Source organism: Mustela erminea, chromosome 4 (genome assembly GCF_009829155.1).
Source record: "Mustela erminea isolate mMusErm1 chromosome 4, mMusErm1.Pri, whole genome shotgun sequence".
NCBI lineage: Eukaryota > Metazoa > Chordata > Mammalia > Carnivora > Mustelidae > Mustela > Mustela erminea.
In genome coordinates, this window is record NC_045617.1 from 95,935,524 (window position 1) to 95,955,212 (window position 19,689).

General features: G+C 38.1%; 1 protein-coding gene across 1 annotated transcript; it reads right to left on the minus strand.

Annotated features, from left to right (window-relative positions):
* Nucleotides 1–673: 673 nt before the first annotated feature.
* On the minus strand, nucleotides 674–19,448 carry RHAG (Rh associated glycoprotein). Its single transcript, XM_032340222.1, has 10 exons — nucleotides 19,215–19,448; nucleotides 11,578–11,761; nucleotides 10,811–10,961; nucleotides 8,612–8,759; nucleotides 8,331–8,497; nucleotides 6,683–6,820; nucleotides 5,972–6,093; nucleotides 2,487–2,569; nucleotides 2,085–2,158; nucleotides 674–1,386 (listed from the first exon to the last, which is right to left on the minus strand). The coding sequence occupies exons 1-10, from the start codon at nucleotides 19,369–19,371 to the stop codon at nucleotides 1,354–1,356; spliced, it is 1,257 nt and encodes a 418-aa protein (XP_032196113.1). The 5' UTR covers nucleotides 19,372–19,448; the 3' UTR covers nucleotides 674–1,353.
* Nucleotides 19,449–19,689: the final 241 nt, after the last annotated feature.

Consider the following 19,689-nt stretch of genomic DNA (forward strand, 5'->3'; position numbering starts at 1 on the left):
ACATGCACACCCATGTTTACCCAAGACCCTCTGAGCTTTGCCTTATGATCAACAGGGAATGAGGGGTCCTCTGGGCATCTGGATAGTAAAGATGATTCTTTGTGATGATCAGCAAGACTGGGGGTAGTGGATTTTATAACATAAGTACACTTTAAAAACCCATGTGAAAGAGACTCTGACATACATCACCTATTTGTGTAATGAAATACTTAGGATCTATAAAAAAATTATACGATTTCTCCAGAGAAATAAAACCTTAAATAATTCACTGTTACTTGTAATTTTTAATATCTAAGCATCTAGTAACTGATGTTCTGTTAATTATGCCAAGGTTTACTTCTTCACAGATACAAAAGCACATTCTGACAAGATTCTGGGACTCCAGAAATCAAAGGCAAATCTTAAAAGATTCTAGAGAGAGAGAAAAGAAAACCATATTTCTCTAGAAATAGTTTTATATGACTATGTCAATTACCTTTTCTAATACTTAGTTCCTTAAAACTCACCCTATTATATGAGACATGAACTTGATTATTTTGTAGTTAATACATAGTAACAATTTATTTGGATTGAATATGGACTATGTATGAGGAGTGTATGTGTGTGTGTATGCTTGTTAATAAAATGAATTCCAGCTGTCAAAGAAAGGGGAGCCAAAGAAAAATGCTGTAATTTATAATAAAATAATTAATTTATTGGAATTTTATACAAAATAGACTGGTCACATAGCATTTGAACTCTTGTCTCAAGTAATAAACATGCAAAAAGAATTAAGTATAAGAATATTCAAGTAAAGACATAACATTACTAACTAGACTATTTCTAAATCAAGAAAGCACCACCAAAAACAATCATGTTCTTGCTGTACACAATAATTTCCTGTATACTTCCTATATAGATTTCTTACATATTGTTTTATTGGCTTTAGTTTTATACCTTTGGGATTGAAGACATAGTATGTATAATAAAAGTGACATAATCAGATGTGTTGTTTTCTTTGTAAATTTACCTCTATGGGGAAAAAAAAATACAAGAATATTCATGGAGTGTTCACCCTGTACCCACCCACTCTAAAGAGTGGTGAGGGAGTCCTAAAGAGAATCTATTTGACTATCTGTTTTACAAGACCTATTCCTTCGACCATGCAATCACGGAGTGTCAAGAAACAACACCAGATCATGTTAAGTTTTTATACACTGGACATCTAGGGCTCAGGACCTATTCGTTCTGTTGTTCTTGTTGGATGCTGCCTTTTAAAAACTTTTTAAACATGATTCTAGATAATAGGAAAGGAAACTGAGGCACAGGAATGATATTTAGTCTTTAGGTTCCAGCTGGTTGTGGCAATCATGTTCATTCATTGTCACCTTCTTCCCTCTTGGGGACCTTTAAAGAAAACAAGATTAGGGCATTTTATAGTTTCTTTCACTTGGACCTGACAGAGGTTAGCACTGAAACACAAAAGGTATTTCAATAGAAAGAACTAGGAATAACAAATGTTTGTCTTGGCGAAAAATAAAAGAACAAAGATATTTACCTCACTCACCCGACTACATTCTCTTCACCAAACCTGTTTTTCCTGACAATCCCGCTGAACATATCAAAATACCTATCACTCTTACGCTTTGCAGGAAATAATTTGGGGAAAATGTCAATGGAGTAAAGAGGTAGAAACTGGAGGATAGAAAGAAGACGATGTTTTTCATAAAACCTCTTGTTAGTTTCTTCACTGAGATTCTTCAACCTTCCATATTCTACCTGTTTTTGTCTACTCATGTATATGGTATAAAATCTCATGCTACTTCCTGGTATTCCTATTATATTTATGAGAAGCTTTTTATTGCTCTCAGTGGAGCAAAGGACATTTGCCTACTGAATTCTGTCTTGATGTCCTTTCTGCTTTGGAAAAGACCTTAACTTCTGATTTTATCTGTCTGGATACATTTTCTCAATCTCTTTCTATAATTAGGCAGTTTATCCAGTTTTATCACAAAGATGCCAAACAGACATTTAGGCTTCGGGTGAGCAGAACTTTCACTGGTATAGTCATCATTTACATTCTTAGCTAGAACGCTGCTCAGTACCTCCCAATATGCAGAATCATCAAAGAAGAATTCCGTAGATGGCTGGACACAGACAATGAACCTGAGAATTAAACCTATAAGATTAGGGAGAAAATAAGGCACATTATGATGCTGAAGAGGAAAACTTACTTGCATAGTAATAAAAATACTACTGTAAGTTAGAGGGCAACTTTTGATCTTGGTGTCTGAGTTCAAGCCCCACATTGGGTGTAAAGATTACTTAAAAATAAAATATTAAAAAATATATACATATATATGTTGCTATAAAATCATCCCCTTGAGCTTACATGATTATTTTACTGTCAGAACTTTAGAATATTTTCAAATTTACCCGTCGATATGTTTATCATCTATCATGCTGACCACATGCAGCGCATGAAAGTGTTTATTTTTAATCCTGACCTGTGATCAACCCTCCAACAATTGCTGTTCCAAGGGAAGATCCTAGAGCAGCTGCCTGCATCAACATGGTAGTGCTGGTAGACCTAGGAAGCCAAAAGAAAAGACCAGTGTTGTTTTTCCAGAGTACCAGCAAACAAATCTCATTTCCTGAGGGAGTGGATGCTCGCCATCTTCAGGCCAGAGCGCAGCATTACACCAGCAAAGAAACATTAATTTACAATTTTTGTTTTATTTTGTATTTTTATTTTGTATGTATATTTTATATTGTATGTACATTTTATTTTGTTTTATTTTGTATTTTATTTTATTAAATTCTTGAGCAATGTTAAGAAGTCCTCATAAACACTCAAGCAAAAATCACATTTTTCTTCAGGAATGATGAAAAGATCTTCCTTAGAAAGAGTTTAGTATTTTCTAAAAATATGGCACCAGGTTCTGATCTTCGATATGATCCATTCAACAAATATTTATTGAGTCCTCACTCTGTGCCACCTTCCCTTCTAGACATTGAGGATGGAGTAATGTACAAAATAAACATGAGTGCCATCTTTCCTCATCCCATCGCAAAAGGAAAATTGCACTTTAATTAAAAATCACTAAGATCAAGAAAGATAATTTTATATAGTGTAAAGATAACTCATTGAATATATTTTAAAAATCTCTGTAAGTCATTTTAGACACAGTTACCTTAAAACAAAATTAGTAAAAAAAAAAAAAAACCTCATAATTTTTGAGATTGGAAGAATGTCATAAAAACTATTGAAATGCAGAAGGCTGGTATAGGAGTGACAAAAAGGGCTGTGAATACCTCCTTAGCACAGCACCTTACCCTTAGCAGAAAATTCATAAATAGTTGTTGAAGGACTAAATGTGTGATTATGGGAAATCAAACAATTGGAAAATGAGAGTGTCTTGGTAATTCATCTTTGGTATGTCATTTTCATCATCCAAGGGAAAGAATGTACTAAACTCAGATTTCCATTTTCTCTTTTTATTTGAAGGGTTTAAATTTTTTCTACTGTGTGAAAATTGTGCTATTGTACTGGCAACACATACTCATTTTAAGAGTATGAGAAAACATTAATCCAGAAAAGGAAGGGAAAAAGTTTAATTTCCCTCAAATCTTAATCAGTATAAAAATGTAAAATAGAGACATATATTTTTATAAAAAGCCAATCATGTTATAATACTAAATTTCCCATTAATTCTTCAGTGTCCTTTGATGCCAGTAAATGTAGACCTGGATCATAATTTTAATTACTCCCAAATACTACACTCTAAAAATATACTGTACTTATAGTCCCGAGTTTGGATACTTAGGTTGCTTCCAATGTGTCATATTTTTTAAAATGCTGTGAGAACACATCCTTTTATGAACATGCTTATGAATTTGCCCAATAATTTCCTTAAAATAAAACATATCTAGAAATGAAATTTTTAGTAAAAGTTTATATACTTCTTAAGGGTCATTTGAAATAGAAAAACGTATAATTCATATCCCCATTTCTCTACATTAGCTAGCATTCAGTATCATGATTCATTTCATCTTTATCAACTTGATAAATGAGAAATTGGTAATGTGTTAATTTGCATTTCTTTGATCACTAGTGAGATCTCACATTTAATATATATTTACTCATTTGATACTTTTCTTTTGTTAATGGCCTGTAAATTTTACCAGAATTTGCCAACATTTTTTCCAAGGTATTAAAAGATATTTTTGATAAAAAATGTTCCCTGATAAAATGGGCTTGGGAAACATGAGGTTTAACAAAATTAACTGCATTATTAGAATTAGGCTGCCATAATGTGCACAGATAACTTTTAAGAATCCTTACTTCTCCTTGTTCTATGCTTACCAAGAAACCCGATTTGTGTTTTACTCTTCTGAATAGAAATATCTGAGTAAATAGTCTTGGCTCTTGGCCAAAATATTTTAGCTGGTGTGTGAGATGTGTGTGAATTTGACCCATGTGACTAGGCCTTCCAAGACTTGTCATCCACCCCACCTCCAAGTCCCCCTGAGCATACTGAGAAGTGGCTGATCAACCTGAACACCCAAGAACTTGACTCTCAACTACAGAACCTACCCCAAGTCCACCCAGTGAGACCCAGCCTGTGAGAGCCAGATAGTTCTTGTTTTATTGCATCCATACAATGGGTGCAGGCATGATGCTCAGTAATTCCTTTATTTCTCATCATGAGGCACAACTTAAAAGTGTGTACACACCATAGCACTTAGGAGTTGAGCTCATGGACCCATGTTTTTGTCATGCTTGATTTGCATTCAGATATGTTAGTGTTTGTCTCATTAGCATGTTAGGTCCCAGAGAGAGCTGCAAGAAAATGTGGCTATTTCTGGGGTTGTTCTCCAATTTTGCAAAGGGGACAAAAAAAAAAAAGAAAACAAACGGAAGAAATAGGTCAGCTCTAGACATGAAAGTGGAAGCCAACTTTCTATTGAGTAGAAAATATGATTAAACAAATTTTTTCAAATATTTATCATGACTGGTCTCAACAGAGTTGAATTTTAATCTGTGAAAAAGAAAGAAATTTTTCTCTTCAAATTATTAAACTCTAACCAGTAGTCACTCTGAGTCATTTTCAAACATATTCACCTTTTCTTTTATGCTTTAATGTGCTTTAAAATTTAAAAATTTAAAAATTTACATTTAAAAGTTTAAATTTAAATTTAAATTTTAAAATTTAAAAATTGAGAGTTTTAATTCCTGCTTCCTTAATCCCTGAGTGATCTGGACTCTGTGGATGACGTTCATATCAAAGTTTTCCAATCTTGTTACCTAAAAGTGACAACTGATGGCCTTTGACATCACTTTTGTTGTCCTGGATTTGACTGATAACTGTTCTTCCTCCGGCCCTTTAAATATTTATGACCTCTCTTGGAAGAATCTAAGTCTGTTAGAGCTTGAAAGGATTTTAGAGAATAAATACTATAATTCCCTCATTTTACAGAAGAGGAAACAGAAGTTAAGTGAGTTGTCAAAGGCCCCATTATTAGACAATAGCAAAGGCGAAGTCATTTGCCTGTTTTCCTGATTCCCCAGATCCAGCGCTCCTCATGTTATGCTAACTCATTGTTGATGTGTTGATTGTAGGAAAGGACTGCTCAGCTCATCACAGATGTCCCCTCCTCCATTTTGGTGAGACTAACTAAAAGAGTAAGCCTACTATAATCTGACTATGATTATCATATGGTCCTGTGAGGATACACTTGCCTGTGGTAGAAATATTTAAATTAACACTTAATTAAAACAAACAAAAACCAACCACCATTAATAACCTTAGTTAAGACATATCTTTCCACCCAACTTTATCCACCCAGTCGTGTCTCTTTGGCTTCAGTAAGGATGATACCGTCGCCTGGATTGCTAAAGAAAAACCTATCTTATTACCAGATTTCCTCCAAGAGTGAGATAAAACATCATTGGACCTCAGGGTGCAGAAAAACCCATTCTTTAACTCACGCCTTAGATGCTCCCAGGACTATCGCCACAATGCTTGCGAGGCCTCCTATCACACCAGGTAAGCCATGCAGGTTATGAACACCGCATGTGTCATGGATCCTCAGTTTATCAGTAAGACATGGCTAAAATTGTAAAAAGAGGAAGTTTATTATTTTGTTAGACATACTGAAGTCAATGACTATGCAGGAAAATTTTATCTGTCGCCCCTTTTGCCACCCATATCTATAGCCCACTTAAGTCAAAGAATCCGAATATGTTGGTGGCAAAACTACTTATATCAGTTTTTAGTAGATGGATTTGAAGGCGGGTGATTTCAAGTCCTCCTCCTTCTGACATACTGATGATATTCTAAATCCCCTTAAAAGGACACAGAGTGCTTTATTATGCAAAACAAGCAAACATCATCAACAACAAAAACTTTAATGAAACTGCCCTGAGGAAACGAACACCTGTACTTAACTTTCAATTCACACTAATTTTTTAAATAATTTAATAATATCAGATTCTTTCCTGGTGCACAAAAGAAGTCAAGGAAGAGTAGAAACCACTGGATCCACAACTGTGAGCTGTATTTCTGATAGGAAGGGAAATGACCCTCAAAGAAGGAGGGGTGATGATAAAAGGAATTTGCATAGTTTTTCCCCGCTGGTAGGATGTCAGAAGATGATGGTACAGATTCAGAGTTTGACTGAGAGCACCTGTCATACTTACAGTCAAAAACTTGAAACCAAGCACGGAGACAATTCCTGCAATGCTCCCAATGATCATAGCACCATATGGGTGAATCTTCATGTCTGCACAAGTGCCCACGGCAACTCCTCCAGCCAGGGTTGCATTCTGAATGTGGACCTGTGGGCAGCACAGAAACTTGAATGAAGTGAGCTGAACGAGGTCGGCTTCAGAAGGAATGAAGTAATCTATCTAGGGTCTATTCCCTAGATAGACTCCATGGTCTCCATGGACTCCATGGTCTATTTCTCAGTTCAAAGGGCTACTGATTTTTTTTTAAAAAGAAGGTTCTTTGTAATGACAAAAAGCCTTTCTTCCAAATGGTTGACATTTGATATCTTTCTCACTGGGGTTCCTCAGTAGGGACTGAGCAATCAGGTTAGTGGGACCAGCTTGGGGAGGGATGAAAGGAAAACCAAAGAAGTTGTGATGGAAGGCTTGGTGCCTATAATGTAGTTATTCTAGTAGTGGTATGACTGTTTATTCAGTATGGAAATGCATTTGTGGTTATTATGAACTAAAAGTTGTTGGTGTGTGTTTGGTGGAGTTTTTGACATTCCAATATTCAAAGAGGGAATATAGAGACATCAAAATGTGCACATTATACATGGAAGACAACAGCTTTCACAAGCGTCACTGTATTGAGAATATTTGATGATGGTGGAAAGAGTAACCAGTTGCCATTTACCAGAATTCCTCAGAAGAATCATGTTCTGGCTGTTCTTCCTAAGGAGAAAGTCTCACCACTACTTTTAAGAGAGGACTGAGCTGTACATGTATTTTTTTATTTCTTTTTTTGCTTTCAATTTTCTTTCATTAAACAAATTGTACAGCATTGAAATCTATGTCTTTAGCTCTGCTTGAAGAAATTACAATTATCTTTTTCTTCCCTCAGGCTGGAAAAGAAGAGCAGCTGATGTGTGGATTATTCCTTCACAGACATTTCTTTAGTTCATAGGAAAGAAACTCAGAAGACCAACTTGGGAGTGTTAAAAAAAAAATGTTGTGTTCTGATATCATTTTAAACATGTAATAGCTGTAGAAATACTGCAGAGTCTCCATATATCCCTCACCCAGCTTCCCCCAAGGTTAACCTTTTATGTTATCATAGAACCAGGAAAGTACCATTGATAGAATACAATCAAAGGTTTTACCTGAATTTTACCAGTATTCCCACTAATGTCCTTTTTTTTTTCCTCCAGAGTCTTATTCCAGACCCCACATTGCCTTTAGTTGTTATTTGAGAGGAGTATTTACAGTTAGGAAAACAGACTTAACTCGCACCCCCCTCCTATTCTGTTTCTATCCTTGGCAAACCTGTTTCTAAGGAAGATTTCCTAAGACCTGGGAGATAGTCAACTCCATCATTAAAGAAATATGCCTCAAATCTTTGATTTTTGCATAACTATGTTCCCTAATGGACTGTATATTCCTTGAGAACACCCTTTTGATTTGCCACAATATAAATTTGATGAAAAAACAAATAAACATTATTTTTAAAATATTCTGCAAGTTTTGCAGTGTTGTGATTTGTTGCAGCAGCTCAGCAGTGAGGCAGAAATGACCTACTCATCTGGGCAACCATCAGTGTCACTTAGCAAAGCTTCCATGGTGGTTAATATGTACTGACCATATCAAGCTTGCCTCTCTTCCCCACGAGGCTGGAAAATGCATAGGCTGTGAGCACGCAGGCAACAAGAGAGAAGTAGGTATTTATGATGGCCAGGTACTGTTGCTCTGTAGTTTCAGCGATGGCTGAATTAAAACTGGGCCAAAAGATCCAAAGGAAAAGAGTCCCTGTCATAAAGCACAGAAAGGGATATTAGTGCTGGATATGGAAGACAGTCCAGAGGAGGCTGTTTGCCTTGGGTCAACTCTACTCACCAATCAGGCAAGTTCATCTCTACTCACCAATCATTGCAAACAAATCTGAGTGGTACACAGACTCCTCCTTCTCATTCTGCCTTCTCAAGCCTGACTGATATAGGACACCTGCTACCGCCAAGCCAAAGTAGGCCCCAAAAGCATGGATCGTCATTGATGCTCCAATGTCAGAAGCCTGAGGGGCAAAACATCCATGTTTTTAGAAGTGAAACTGAATCTAACTACAGGAGGAAAGTCAATGAAAGGACTGCTCATTGGTTAAACATTAGAAGAAATGAAAAGAAAGGAAGAAAGAAAGAAAGAAAGAAAGAAAGAAAGAAAGAAAGAAAGGAAGGAAGGAAGAAAGAAAGAAAGGGTATGTCAGAGAAAGAATAAAAGAAGATAAAATAGGATAGTGACATTAAAAAAATATATAGGATTTGGAGACATGCAGAACTGACTTCCAATGCTAGGTCAGGTGCCTCCTTGCAATGTGACTTCAGACAAATTACTATATTTCTCTGATTCTCTACTTCTGTAAAGTGGGAAATATTACCAGCTAATATAGTCGTGATGAGACTTAGTGAGGCCATGTTTGTAAAGTGCTAGGTCTTTGTGGACATTCAATTCATTTTAGTTAACTTCTCTAGGTTAGGGAAATTCAAAATGAAATGATAGGCACTGCCCTTATTTCAAAAGAAAGATGCTCTTTGCATTCATTTGACATTATAGTTAAGTCTCATTTAATTACAATTCAAAGACTTGAAGCTTTAAAAAACCCGAGTCTTTCCCATATTTTTTTCACTGTGCTATATGATGATGTGAGAACCAACTGATGTTCAAGATTCATTTGAAGCAACATATTTAGGTCCCTCTTTAGGACACTGTATGAATTTGATTCGGTCTTCTACATTCTCCTACCCCAGGAGGGAAAGGTTGGAGTGCCAAACTTGATTCATAGCTCCTCTTGTACTTATTAGGGTAGGAAAATAATGCAAACTTATTAATTTATTTAGATATTCATACTTGATAAACTCCTATGTACCTTTCAGGTCCAGCTTAACTACCACTTCCTCAGAGAGGCCTTCTTTGATTCCACAATCTAAGTTAGGTCTTCCAGTTATGCTCTCCCATAGCCCCCTCTACATATTTTTCATAGCATGTATTTCAATTTATAATATTTGTGTGTGTGTGCATGCACCTGCCTATGGGTGGGTAGGTGATAAATGATTCTCTATTCGAGGTCTGTCTTCTCTCACTGGACTGTAACCTCTATAAAGACAAGGACATTAACTATTTTGTTTGTCAGACTCACCTGGAAAGTTCTCAGAAACATATTCTGTGGACAGAGCGGGAGGTGGGTGGGGGGATGGGTGAAATAGGTGATGGGGATGAAGGAGGACACTTGCTGTGATGAACACCAGGTGATGTATGGAAGTGTTGAATCACTGTATTGCATACCTGAAACTAATATTCCACTGCATGTTAACTAACTGGAATTTAAATAAAAACTTAAAAAATATTGGCTGTGGAATTAAATGTTCAATAGAAACGAGCAAAATACTGGGGAATGCCCAGAAATATCCTCAGGGGAATCAATGTGATTTTTCATGGAGGAGAATAAATTTGATCTAGGCTTTAACAAAAGCCTTAGACCAGGCTAGTCAGGAGTGCCTGAGTGGCTCAGTCTGTTAAGCCTCTGTCTTCAACTCAGGTCATAATCCGCAGGGTTGTGGGATTCAGTCCTTCGAGTCTTGCTTCTGGATCCTTGCTCCTCCCCCTCTCCTGCTAGTGCTGTCTATCTTGCCCTGTTTCTCATGTACTCTTTGTCTCTCACTCAAATAAATAAATAAAATCTTTTAAAAAAAGGGCTAGTCATCCAGGAGTTGAAATATAATAGGAATTGATCATTGATAGTAAATATAACTTAATAAAAAGAGTTATGGAGTTAGTAAAATCTAGGTTTGAATCCAGATTTGGATCAGTCATTCAGCATCTGTGATCATTAGTTGTAATTTGTACAATAGTAACAGCATAATACCCAGGTTATTGTCTGGCGGTGACAATGAAATGAAGTAATGTTGATAAGACTCCTGGTCTATCAAAGGCACTCAGATAATGATGGGTATAATTACACTTGCTATTCTATCATGCTCACCAATCTTTGTCCCTATGTAGAGTAAGCATCCTTTGGGTGTAATCAGAACTGATGTCAAAGCTACTAAGTATAAATCATTTAATCCTTACCTGAAATATCTCACCAACCACATATTCATTGCCAGCAAAGACAGCGATTTCTAGTATTGTCATGATCAGCATTTGGACTGGGCTTATTTTTCCCAGGACAGCTCCAAAAGAAATTAGGACTGTGGCTGTACTGAAGTCTGCATTTATTATGCTGAGGGAAAAAAAGAAAGAATACATCCAATAATATGCACACCCAACACAGAACAGTGAGCTCGGATGAATCACAGCATTCCTTTATCCAGCATGCAAGGGCCTCCCCCCAAACACCACATCAGGAGTTCGTCCCAGGTACCCTTACACACCCTCATTTCCTTACCCCTCCTCTTTTCCATCTGCTATACATTCTGGTCACTCCAGCATTTCCTTTACTTTGACCCATCTGTTCTTGATCTCATTTAGGTTTTTCTTTATTTTTGTTGATCTGATAAATGAATTATTTTCTACAGTGTTTACATTTCAAAATGTAAATACAGGCATGTAGAAAAAGAGCTAATGGAGGCTTTTTGCTCCCTGTAGCTGAGATGGAAGTAATAACCTTCAATGAGATAGGATTTCTCATGTCCTTAAAGTCAAACCAGAGAGGATATAGGCATGAATGAATGACCCAGCTCAGTAGAGCACAATGTCAATTCACATCCTGGGGTCCCAACAATATTTCATTGTCTCAGGGAGACAGTGTGCCAGCTAGTTCAGAGGCTGACTGACAAGAGACCACAAAGAGAAACAACTGCCCTGAAAACATATTTTGAAAAATAAGGGATGCTCACTTTTTGATTCCAATGTAAATTGTCTGTCCTTTGTTGTGCAAGATCCCCTGAATAAAAGTGCCCCATTGGAGGCCCAAAGCAGCAATGAGTAGATTGATGCCCACACTACTAAAGCCATATTTTTTCAGGAAGGTCATGAGGAAGCCAAACCCAACAAGTATCATTACATGCACATCTTGGAATACTGGAAAAAAAAAAGAAGGAAAAAATGATGTGTTAAGGGAGAACGAAGAAAGGGTTGCTTCATAATATATCCCATTTATTAAATGTTACATCTGATATATAAAATACTGCAAAGAGAGAGCATTAACTAGGAAGCCAAAGACTAGGCTCCAGAGCCAGTCTGACTGCTTACCAGCCATGAGACTCTGGGCAAGTTGTTCAATATTTGAGCCACTTCTTGGAATACCATGTGTTCTCATACCTGAAGAGTTTTCAATTACTTCCCACCTGAGGAAAACTTTGCAAAGCACAGTGCAAACATCACCTGCTCTTGCAGACTTTCCCAGTTCTCTCCAGGAAAATTAATATGTCTTCTTGTCTTTTACACAGCATTCTACATACACTTCAACTTTAGCCTTTGCCACACTATATTAGCATTTATTTAGCATGCATTATAGTGTAATAGTTCCTTGATGAGGTGTTCATCTCCTGCACTCGACTGTGACTGTGAGTTTCTTGGTTGAAGGGATTAGGACACAGTCCTCTTTTGCTCCCCAAGAGTTGGCATAAAAGTCTGCATATAAGATAAGAGGCAATAATGACTAAATTAAAGAGCTACAGTCTCCACTTATTATACAGATACAAATCTGTATAATAGCACCAGCTCTGGGAATCTTATCAGATCAGCATTCAAGTCCAATAAGGTAATGTCTTTGTTAGCATTTTCTAAGCCACTGAAAAAAAAAAAAGAAAAGAAAAGAAAAGAAAAAAGACCATGGGATGGATGTACAAATAAGCAAGGCAGAGTGTTGACTTTGTGGGAACTCAGAGACGTGTTACTACCCTTTGGTCTTTCTCCCGCTGTTCTGTCATCAGGCTTGGGGGACTGTGTTTGTGGATAGGGAGACTACACCATTCGGATTTGTCTACTGTAGGAAATGCTGTCATACACTGCCCACACACCCCTTTTAAAGATGAAGAACTTATTCTTTCCAGTTCCCTGGCTATAAGGAGGTGCCGGTTGATAGTCCTAAATTCTCAGTTCTTTTCTGGAATTGCCTCTCCCTGGGGTAGCCTGTGGTCAATGACTGATTCACAATAGCATCCCCTGCCCTCAGGGAAGAATCACAAGGAGCTAAATAATCCCGGTCTCAGGATACCCTGTGGGGTCTCTCCCTGCAAATCTTCCTGCTTACAGGTACTGATCCTTAAGGAACTCCCTACTAAACTGTTTTCAGGCTAATGTCTGTCTTAAAGCCTGATTCCCGGGGAGCCTAACCTGTAGCTCCTACTTTATGGGCTTCATTTCTCTCTGCAGAACTTTTCTGACCTTCTCTCCTGACACCACTTGGAGACCACATTAATTTCAAACTTTGCAAATTAAATGGGATAAGCTAATCTCTGACAGTGGTCCCACCCAGAAGTGGATGGAAGATGTTGACTTTTCAGAGGTACCCAGCATTTCAAAGGCTCTTGGTAGGCATTTGAAGGGCTCTTTGGAGGCATGGGGATGTATCCTAAGGTATTACTCTATGATGAGTAACAAGACAGACAGATATGGTTGGCATCATAGATTGAGTCAGTAGGGTCCTTCAGTGGCTTAAGATCCAATCTAACTTGTGGACAAAAGCAGCACATGAAAGAATAAAGAGAATGAGAATACTCCATGATTCAGGTACACACTAGAGTCATTCACTCTTTTGACTCTATCCATGCAATGAGACTTTCAGCCACCTCCCAAGAAAGGCAGTATGAAGAGGATGAGAAAGGGAAGGATAGATTTCTGAAAATTGTTCCTTGTCAGTGGATTTTCGGGAAGTCTCATCGAGAAGAACACTGCACCGTCTTCCAGTGCAGAGAGGCGACAACGCCGATCCTCATCTCATTATGCCCCCAAGGAATGTAGGGATTGGGATTGGGATTCCATGTGACCTGTTGTGGGGCCATGACCTACAAACGTGAAACTGTTTGGGTTTTGAAATGTAAGGAGGGATGGGACGTCTTAATTGTGCTCTGATGGTTTTTTTTCCCCTCAAAGATTGTTACTGCTTTTTGCCACCAGGGGGCTTAAGAAGCTCATCTATTATTTAGGTTGCTAAAGAGTTTATATATAATGTTGTGAAAACTCTTGACAGTGATTCTGTGTAAAAAAAAAAAAATGTGGATGAGAAAGATCTGTAAACAATTAGGATTCTGTATGTCTTGTATCCTGTTCTAAGAATGTATGGGTGGGGACTAGAGAGAGGGCCATCGGTTTAGTTCTATAGTGCAAGACTGCCATTAAAGGAATAAAATGTCCTCTGTAGAGGGAAAGGAGACTGAACTTCTGCGAAGTCTTCCAACAGGTTTTAAGAGTTTCCAAGACTTGTCTTAATCAGATATTCTCAACAGAGTGTGATTTTAGTTTCCAGAGGAAATGTGACAATAGCTGGTGTCTTCTGTTTTACTTCCATCTTTATCTTGCGGTAGGATATCTTGCAAGTCCTGATAATCCAACTGTGCTTAAAATGCAGATGATGATTCTGACTCACTTTCCAACAACACCCCCATCAAATGAATGAAACAAACCCGTCCTTTCCCTCTAGTTGTATATGCCTGCTGCCTCGAATGTCCTCTCCAACTCGAACCCAATACTTCCCGACCTGGCAAGCTTCTATACACCCTTCAAGAACCAGATCACAGCTGTACATTCGTGTATACCCCTCTTATTTTATTCACTTGCTTATGGGTTTGTCTGTTTTTGTTACTATGTGTGCTCACTTGTCATTTGTTCAAATACTGAGCGAGCACTGCCAGTAAGGCACTCTTTCAGGAGAAAGTGAATCCAACCTAATAAGAAATTGTTCAGCTTTCTTCTTCTTTTATTTATTTATTTATTTGGTTTGTTTTTGCTTTTATAAAGAATTTTACTTCTTTCACAGAGAGAGAGAGAAAGAGAGCACCCGTGGGAGTGAGGGTGGTGCTGGGAAGCAGAGGTAGACTCACTGCTGAGCAGGGACACTCCACGTGGGGCTCAATCCCAGGACCCTGGGATCATGACCCGAGCTGAAGGCAGACACTTAAACAACCGAGCCATTCAGGTACCCTTCATTATTATTTTTAATTTTCCATTAATCTCCAATTTGTCTAGTTGGTGCTGCTTCAAGCAGGATGCTACTGTGTTCTTTGACAGATCCCCATTAGTCTTTACATCCTTGGCAAACCTTGTGCTTTCTTTACCCTGACCTGGAACCAGCAATTTCTCCAATGAGCCCCTGAGTGGGGAATGGTATTTAGAAACTAGGATATGGATTGTACTTGTGCTCATTGTCTCCAGTCCTTTCCATTACGTAAAAACTATTCAATCAAAGGCAACCCCAGGGTTTTACTGGAGGCTGGTATCTTATGGTTAGGTCATAAACCACAGACAGTATGTTAATTCAGGAATAGAAACAATTCCAGGTTACACTTAGAATAACAGCAAGCAATTCCCTAGGAATCATTTACACTGCATAAATTAGTTACTCTTTGCCTATAACTTATACCCAGATCTGCTAAATCTTTTGGTAACAAATGAGCTTAATAATATCTGAGTAAATACAGAAATGCATTCTGAAATGTAGATCATTAAAAATAAATGATTGGGGGCACCTGGGTGACATTGGGTTAAAGCTTCTGCCTTCAGCTTAGGTCATGATCTCAGGGTCCTGGTATAGAGCCCCCACATCAAGCTCTCTGCTCAGCGGGGAGCCTGCTTCCTCCTCTCTATCTCTCTGCCTGCCTCTCTTCCTACTTGTGATCTCTGTCTGTCAAATAAATAAATAAAATCTTAAAAAAAATAAATAATTATACTTAATCCACCATTGGTATTGAAATTCATAAAATAATGTCTAGTGGCATAGTATATCCTTTGTCAGTTTACCTATACATTCAGTGTTCCTCAAGTGTGATTGGCACACATCTGGGGATCTTGGAGACATTTTCAGGGGGGTTGAGAGGTGAAAACTATTTTTATGATAATCCTGTGGTGTTCCTTGCTTTTTTTTCTCTGTGTTGGTATTTCCAGAGATGAGGAAGCAAAATTATGTAAATCTATGGGTCCTTTAGCATGGTACCAGTCCATGCTGATGGTTGTGGTATTCTTTTTTTTTTTTTAAATATTTTGTTTATATTTAATTTAGTTAACATACAGTGTATTATTAGTTTCAAAGGGAGTACAGTGATTCATCAGTGTTATATACCACCCAGTGCTCATTTCATCGTGTGCCCTCCATGATGCCTGTTACCCAGTTATCCCATCCCCCCATCTCCTCCCCTCCACAACCCTATAGTTAAGAAAGAATCTCTTATGTGGTATTCTTAATAACCACTTACTTGTGGGGGTGGGGGGACAGAAAGCAGGTTTTAATTAAGAATTTTTTGATGAAGCAAGAAAAATTATTAATCTAACTACTGACCTTCTTTTATTTTTTTAATTTTTATTTATTTGACAGAGATCACAAGTAGGCAGAGAGAGAGAAGCAGGCTCCCCGCTGAGCAGAGAGGCCGATGCGGGGCTCCATCCCAGGACCCTGGGATCATGACCCGAGCTGAAGGCAGAGGCTTCAACCCACTGAGCCACCCAGGCGCCCCAACTACTGACCTTCTTATATGTGTCTTTTGAATACCCTGTAGGAATTAGTCCATGGAAATGCCATTACACATAGAGTACTGCTGACACAAGATGGATATCTCAGAAACGAAGAATTTTTGTTATTGTTTGGTACCAACTGAATAAGCAGGGTTTTGTTTTGTTTTGTTTTGTTTTGTTTTTGTCCCCCCCCCCCAACAGAACTCTATTTTTACTTGAAATAAAAGACTGACATAAACTATGGTTTTTCAGACAGGTATTGACATTGTCTGAAAAATGAGTGAAGTGAGGCTGTCATTTCAGGGAAAAGAATCAACAGTATTTGTTGCCAGGAATACCTTTTGACTTTAAAAAAAAAATTAGAATTTTAGAAAGTTTGTGTCCATCACTGCAAGCTTCTCAGCTTCCTAATATTTCTCAAGGATTTTCTGGTGAGATGGCTGGTGGTATTAACAAGTATCCTCTTTCATTATTATATGATGAACTATGTCAATGTTTGAAATATTTGCATAATGGTGAATTAATATTTTTCCAATGATCGAGGCATAGCATTACAAGATCACACATGGGTAAAAACTACTCAGAGTGCAAGACCAGTCGGTTTTAATGTAATAGAGTACAACAAGATCATGGCTGTGGCTTTGCTGTCCCATAGATATTACAGATGTGTGTTTGTAGAATTCTAATAAAATGGTGACAGCCCTCAAAGGGCCTTCTCCCTAAACTCTCCTTTGCTCTGCTCTGTCTATAGCTAGCAAGAATTAGCTGCCTGTGACAGTCACACTTCATTCCTTGTCAAACTGTCTGCCTCAGGACACCTGGATGGTTTAGTCAGCTAAGTATCTGCCTTCGGCTCAGGTCATGATCCCAGGGTCCTGGGACCAAGTTCGGCATCAGACTCCCTGCTCAGCAGGCACCCTGCTTCTCCCTCTGCCTGCTCTGCCTGTTGCTCCACCTACTTGTGCTCTCTCTCTTTCTCTTAAAAGTAAATACAATCTTAAAAAACAAAAAACAAAAAACAAAAAACCTGTCTGCCTTAGCAGAGTGACCAATACTTTGCTAGTTACCATGAAGCCCCAACACCTACAGAATATAGCTTGTTTCTCAAATGAGTATCTGTGGAGTCATTCGTGGCATGAAACATGATATTCAGGCATGCCGCACTTTCACGGTTATGCCTGGGGATGGTCTGTGTGACCCCAGGCACTGTTCTGCTATTCAGAAAAGCATAGCCGAATGCAAGCAAGCGGGATGAACAAACCTATATCTGACTGACTTTACTTAAATATAAATTAATATTCTGCCTTGCTTATTTGTGAAAAACTCCTAACTTCCACCACCCTGCAATTAAAACTGCTGTAATAGGGGGTGCCTGGGTGTCTCAGTTGGTTCAGCGGCTGCCTTCAGCTCGGGTCATGATCCCGGAGTCCTAGGATCGAGCCCCCATCAGGGCTCCCTCCTCGGCAGGGAGTCTGCTTCTCCCTCTGCTTGCTGCTCCCTCTGCTTGCGCCCTCTCTCTCTCTCATGTTCTATCTCAAATAAATAAATAAAATCTTAAAACAAAAACAAAATCTGTTGTAAGACGCTGTGAGCTTCTCAAGCAGGAGCAGAGCCTTCCTGTACATGACACCTGCACTTGGCACAACCCATGGCACTGGGCAGGCGCCCACATGTGTTTGACTTGAACGTTTCTTCTTAACAAGCAAGTATTTAATCTCTCTAATGATGTAGGCTGTCATGTAAGTTTTATGTGAGTTGATTTGAAATATAGGGGAAACTGTAGGAAAAAATATATATGTATAACCAAATTATGTAGCTTCTGCGCTATTCTACAAAATATTTTAACCAGGGATAATATGGGCTGAGTCATTTAGTGGCTCTAGGGTCATTATGTCTGCATGAGAATACTCCCCATTATATAACTCCCCTCAAAAAATGGAGGAATGAGAAACAAATATCATATGTGGTTTTTTTGAAAAGCTTAGACTTACCCATAGAACTGTCATAAACATTGTTACTATTCTCAATGATTGAATAAATTTAATAGTTAATAAATTAATGAATAATAAAATTATGTGATTGATATATATATATATATGATATATTATCACCTCCCTGGTTAATGATGTAATGAATATGCCTGACTCCAAATAGGCAGTCAGTTAATGGTAATTATTATTGCTTTATTAACTATTTCATTGTCTTCCTTATCAAACTTGGAACTAAACCCTTTCTTTTCTTCAGTTACCATTTCCAGGGAAGGACTCTGCCTTTAAAATACATTAGGTGCCCATGTTTTTCTTCCCATTGCAGAGGAACAAACTGCTTTCCTTTTAGAAGGTTATAAAACCCAGAGTATATCCATTTACCTCTAATGTCATTCTTAATACCACTTCTTATACCTTAGGGCCCCCACATGAAATCCAGTCTCCCTTCTGCATATCCCACTTAGTTTCTGCTCTCTCCTTGAAAGTTACCTTAGACGCTTGTTGTTGTTTGGGGGGTGATATGTTTATACCTTGCAGAACTAGAGATCGATTTAAGGGAAAATTAATGTCATTTAGCAGATGTAGGTAACACAAAAGATTAATCAATTATTTTAATTTTTGGCTTCTTATGCTGATATTTTAATAGACACTGATTCTATTCAAACATATTAACAACAGAGACGAATGCCATAGACAAGATACCTCAGCACGAAATTATAATCCCCTTAGTATCCATAAGTATCACAGATTCTGTAAGGGGCTCCAGTGTGGAGCTCAAGGGGTTATAGAATTCAAAGATTTCACACTCTAAGTGCCCCAAATGCGTTCACATTCTGAAAAGCCCAAAATGGGTAATAGGAAGTAGATTGTTTACTCACGAGGATGCAACTCAAGGAATTTGTCCGCTTTTGTCGCGTTGGTGCTGTACTGCTGCTGGACAGCATTATGCTCTGTTTCATACTTGACAAAGAATCCAAATAAAACAATCATGGAAACCTCCAGTCCAATGGCTACGAGAGGGAATGAGAGCTTCATGTCTGTGGCAAAAGACAGAGGTACACTGAGGGCTTCAGAGGCTGTGGGAGGTTGATAAGAACTGAAGGACTGCTTTGTGTGTGGAATTCAGCTGCATGTTCAACTCACTCCAATGACATTGCAAGAAAAAAAAAATGGGCAAGACTGATCAAAACACCCCACCTCTTGGGGAGAATTATGCACTGTAGTCAAGTCATTCAAAATGCTAGTTAGAAGAATACACAATGTAGATTTGAAGAAGTCGGGCTACAGAAATGCTCTATTGCACAAACGTGTCTAGAATGTTATTTAATATAGTTCAACAGACACTTATTGAGT

Coding starts and splice junctions, on each gene's coding strand:
- RHAG (XM_032340222.1), bottom strand. CDS start 19,371: ATGAAGCTCTCATTCCCTCTCGTAGCCATTGGACTGGAGGTTTCCATG. Junction 8,760..10,810: donor TGGTTGGTGAGATATTTCAG/GTAAGGATTAAA, acceptor TTTGCCCCTCAG/GCTTCTGACATTGGAGCATC. Junction 2,159..2,486: donor TGTTGGAGGGTTGATCACAG/GTCAGGATTAAA, acceptor CTAATCTTATAG/GTTTAATTCTCAGGTTCATT.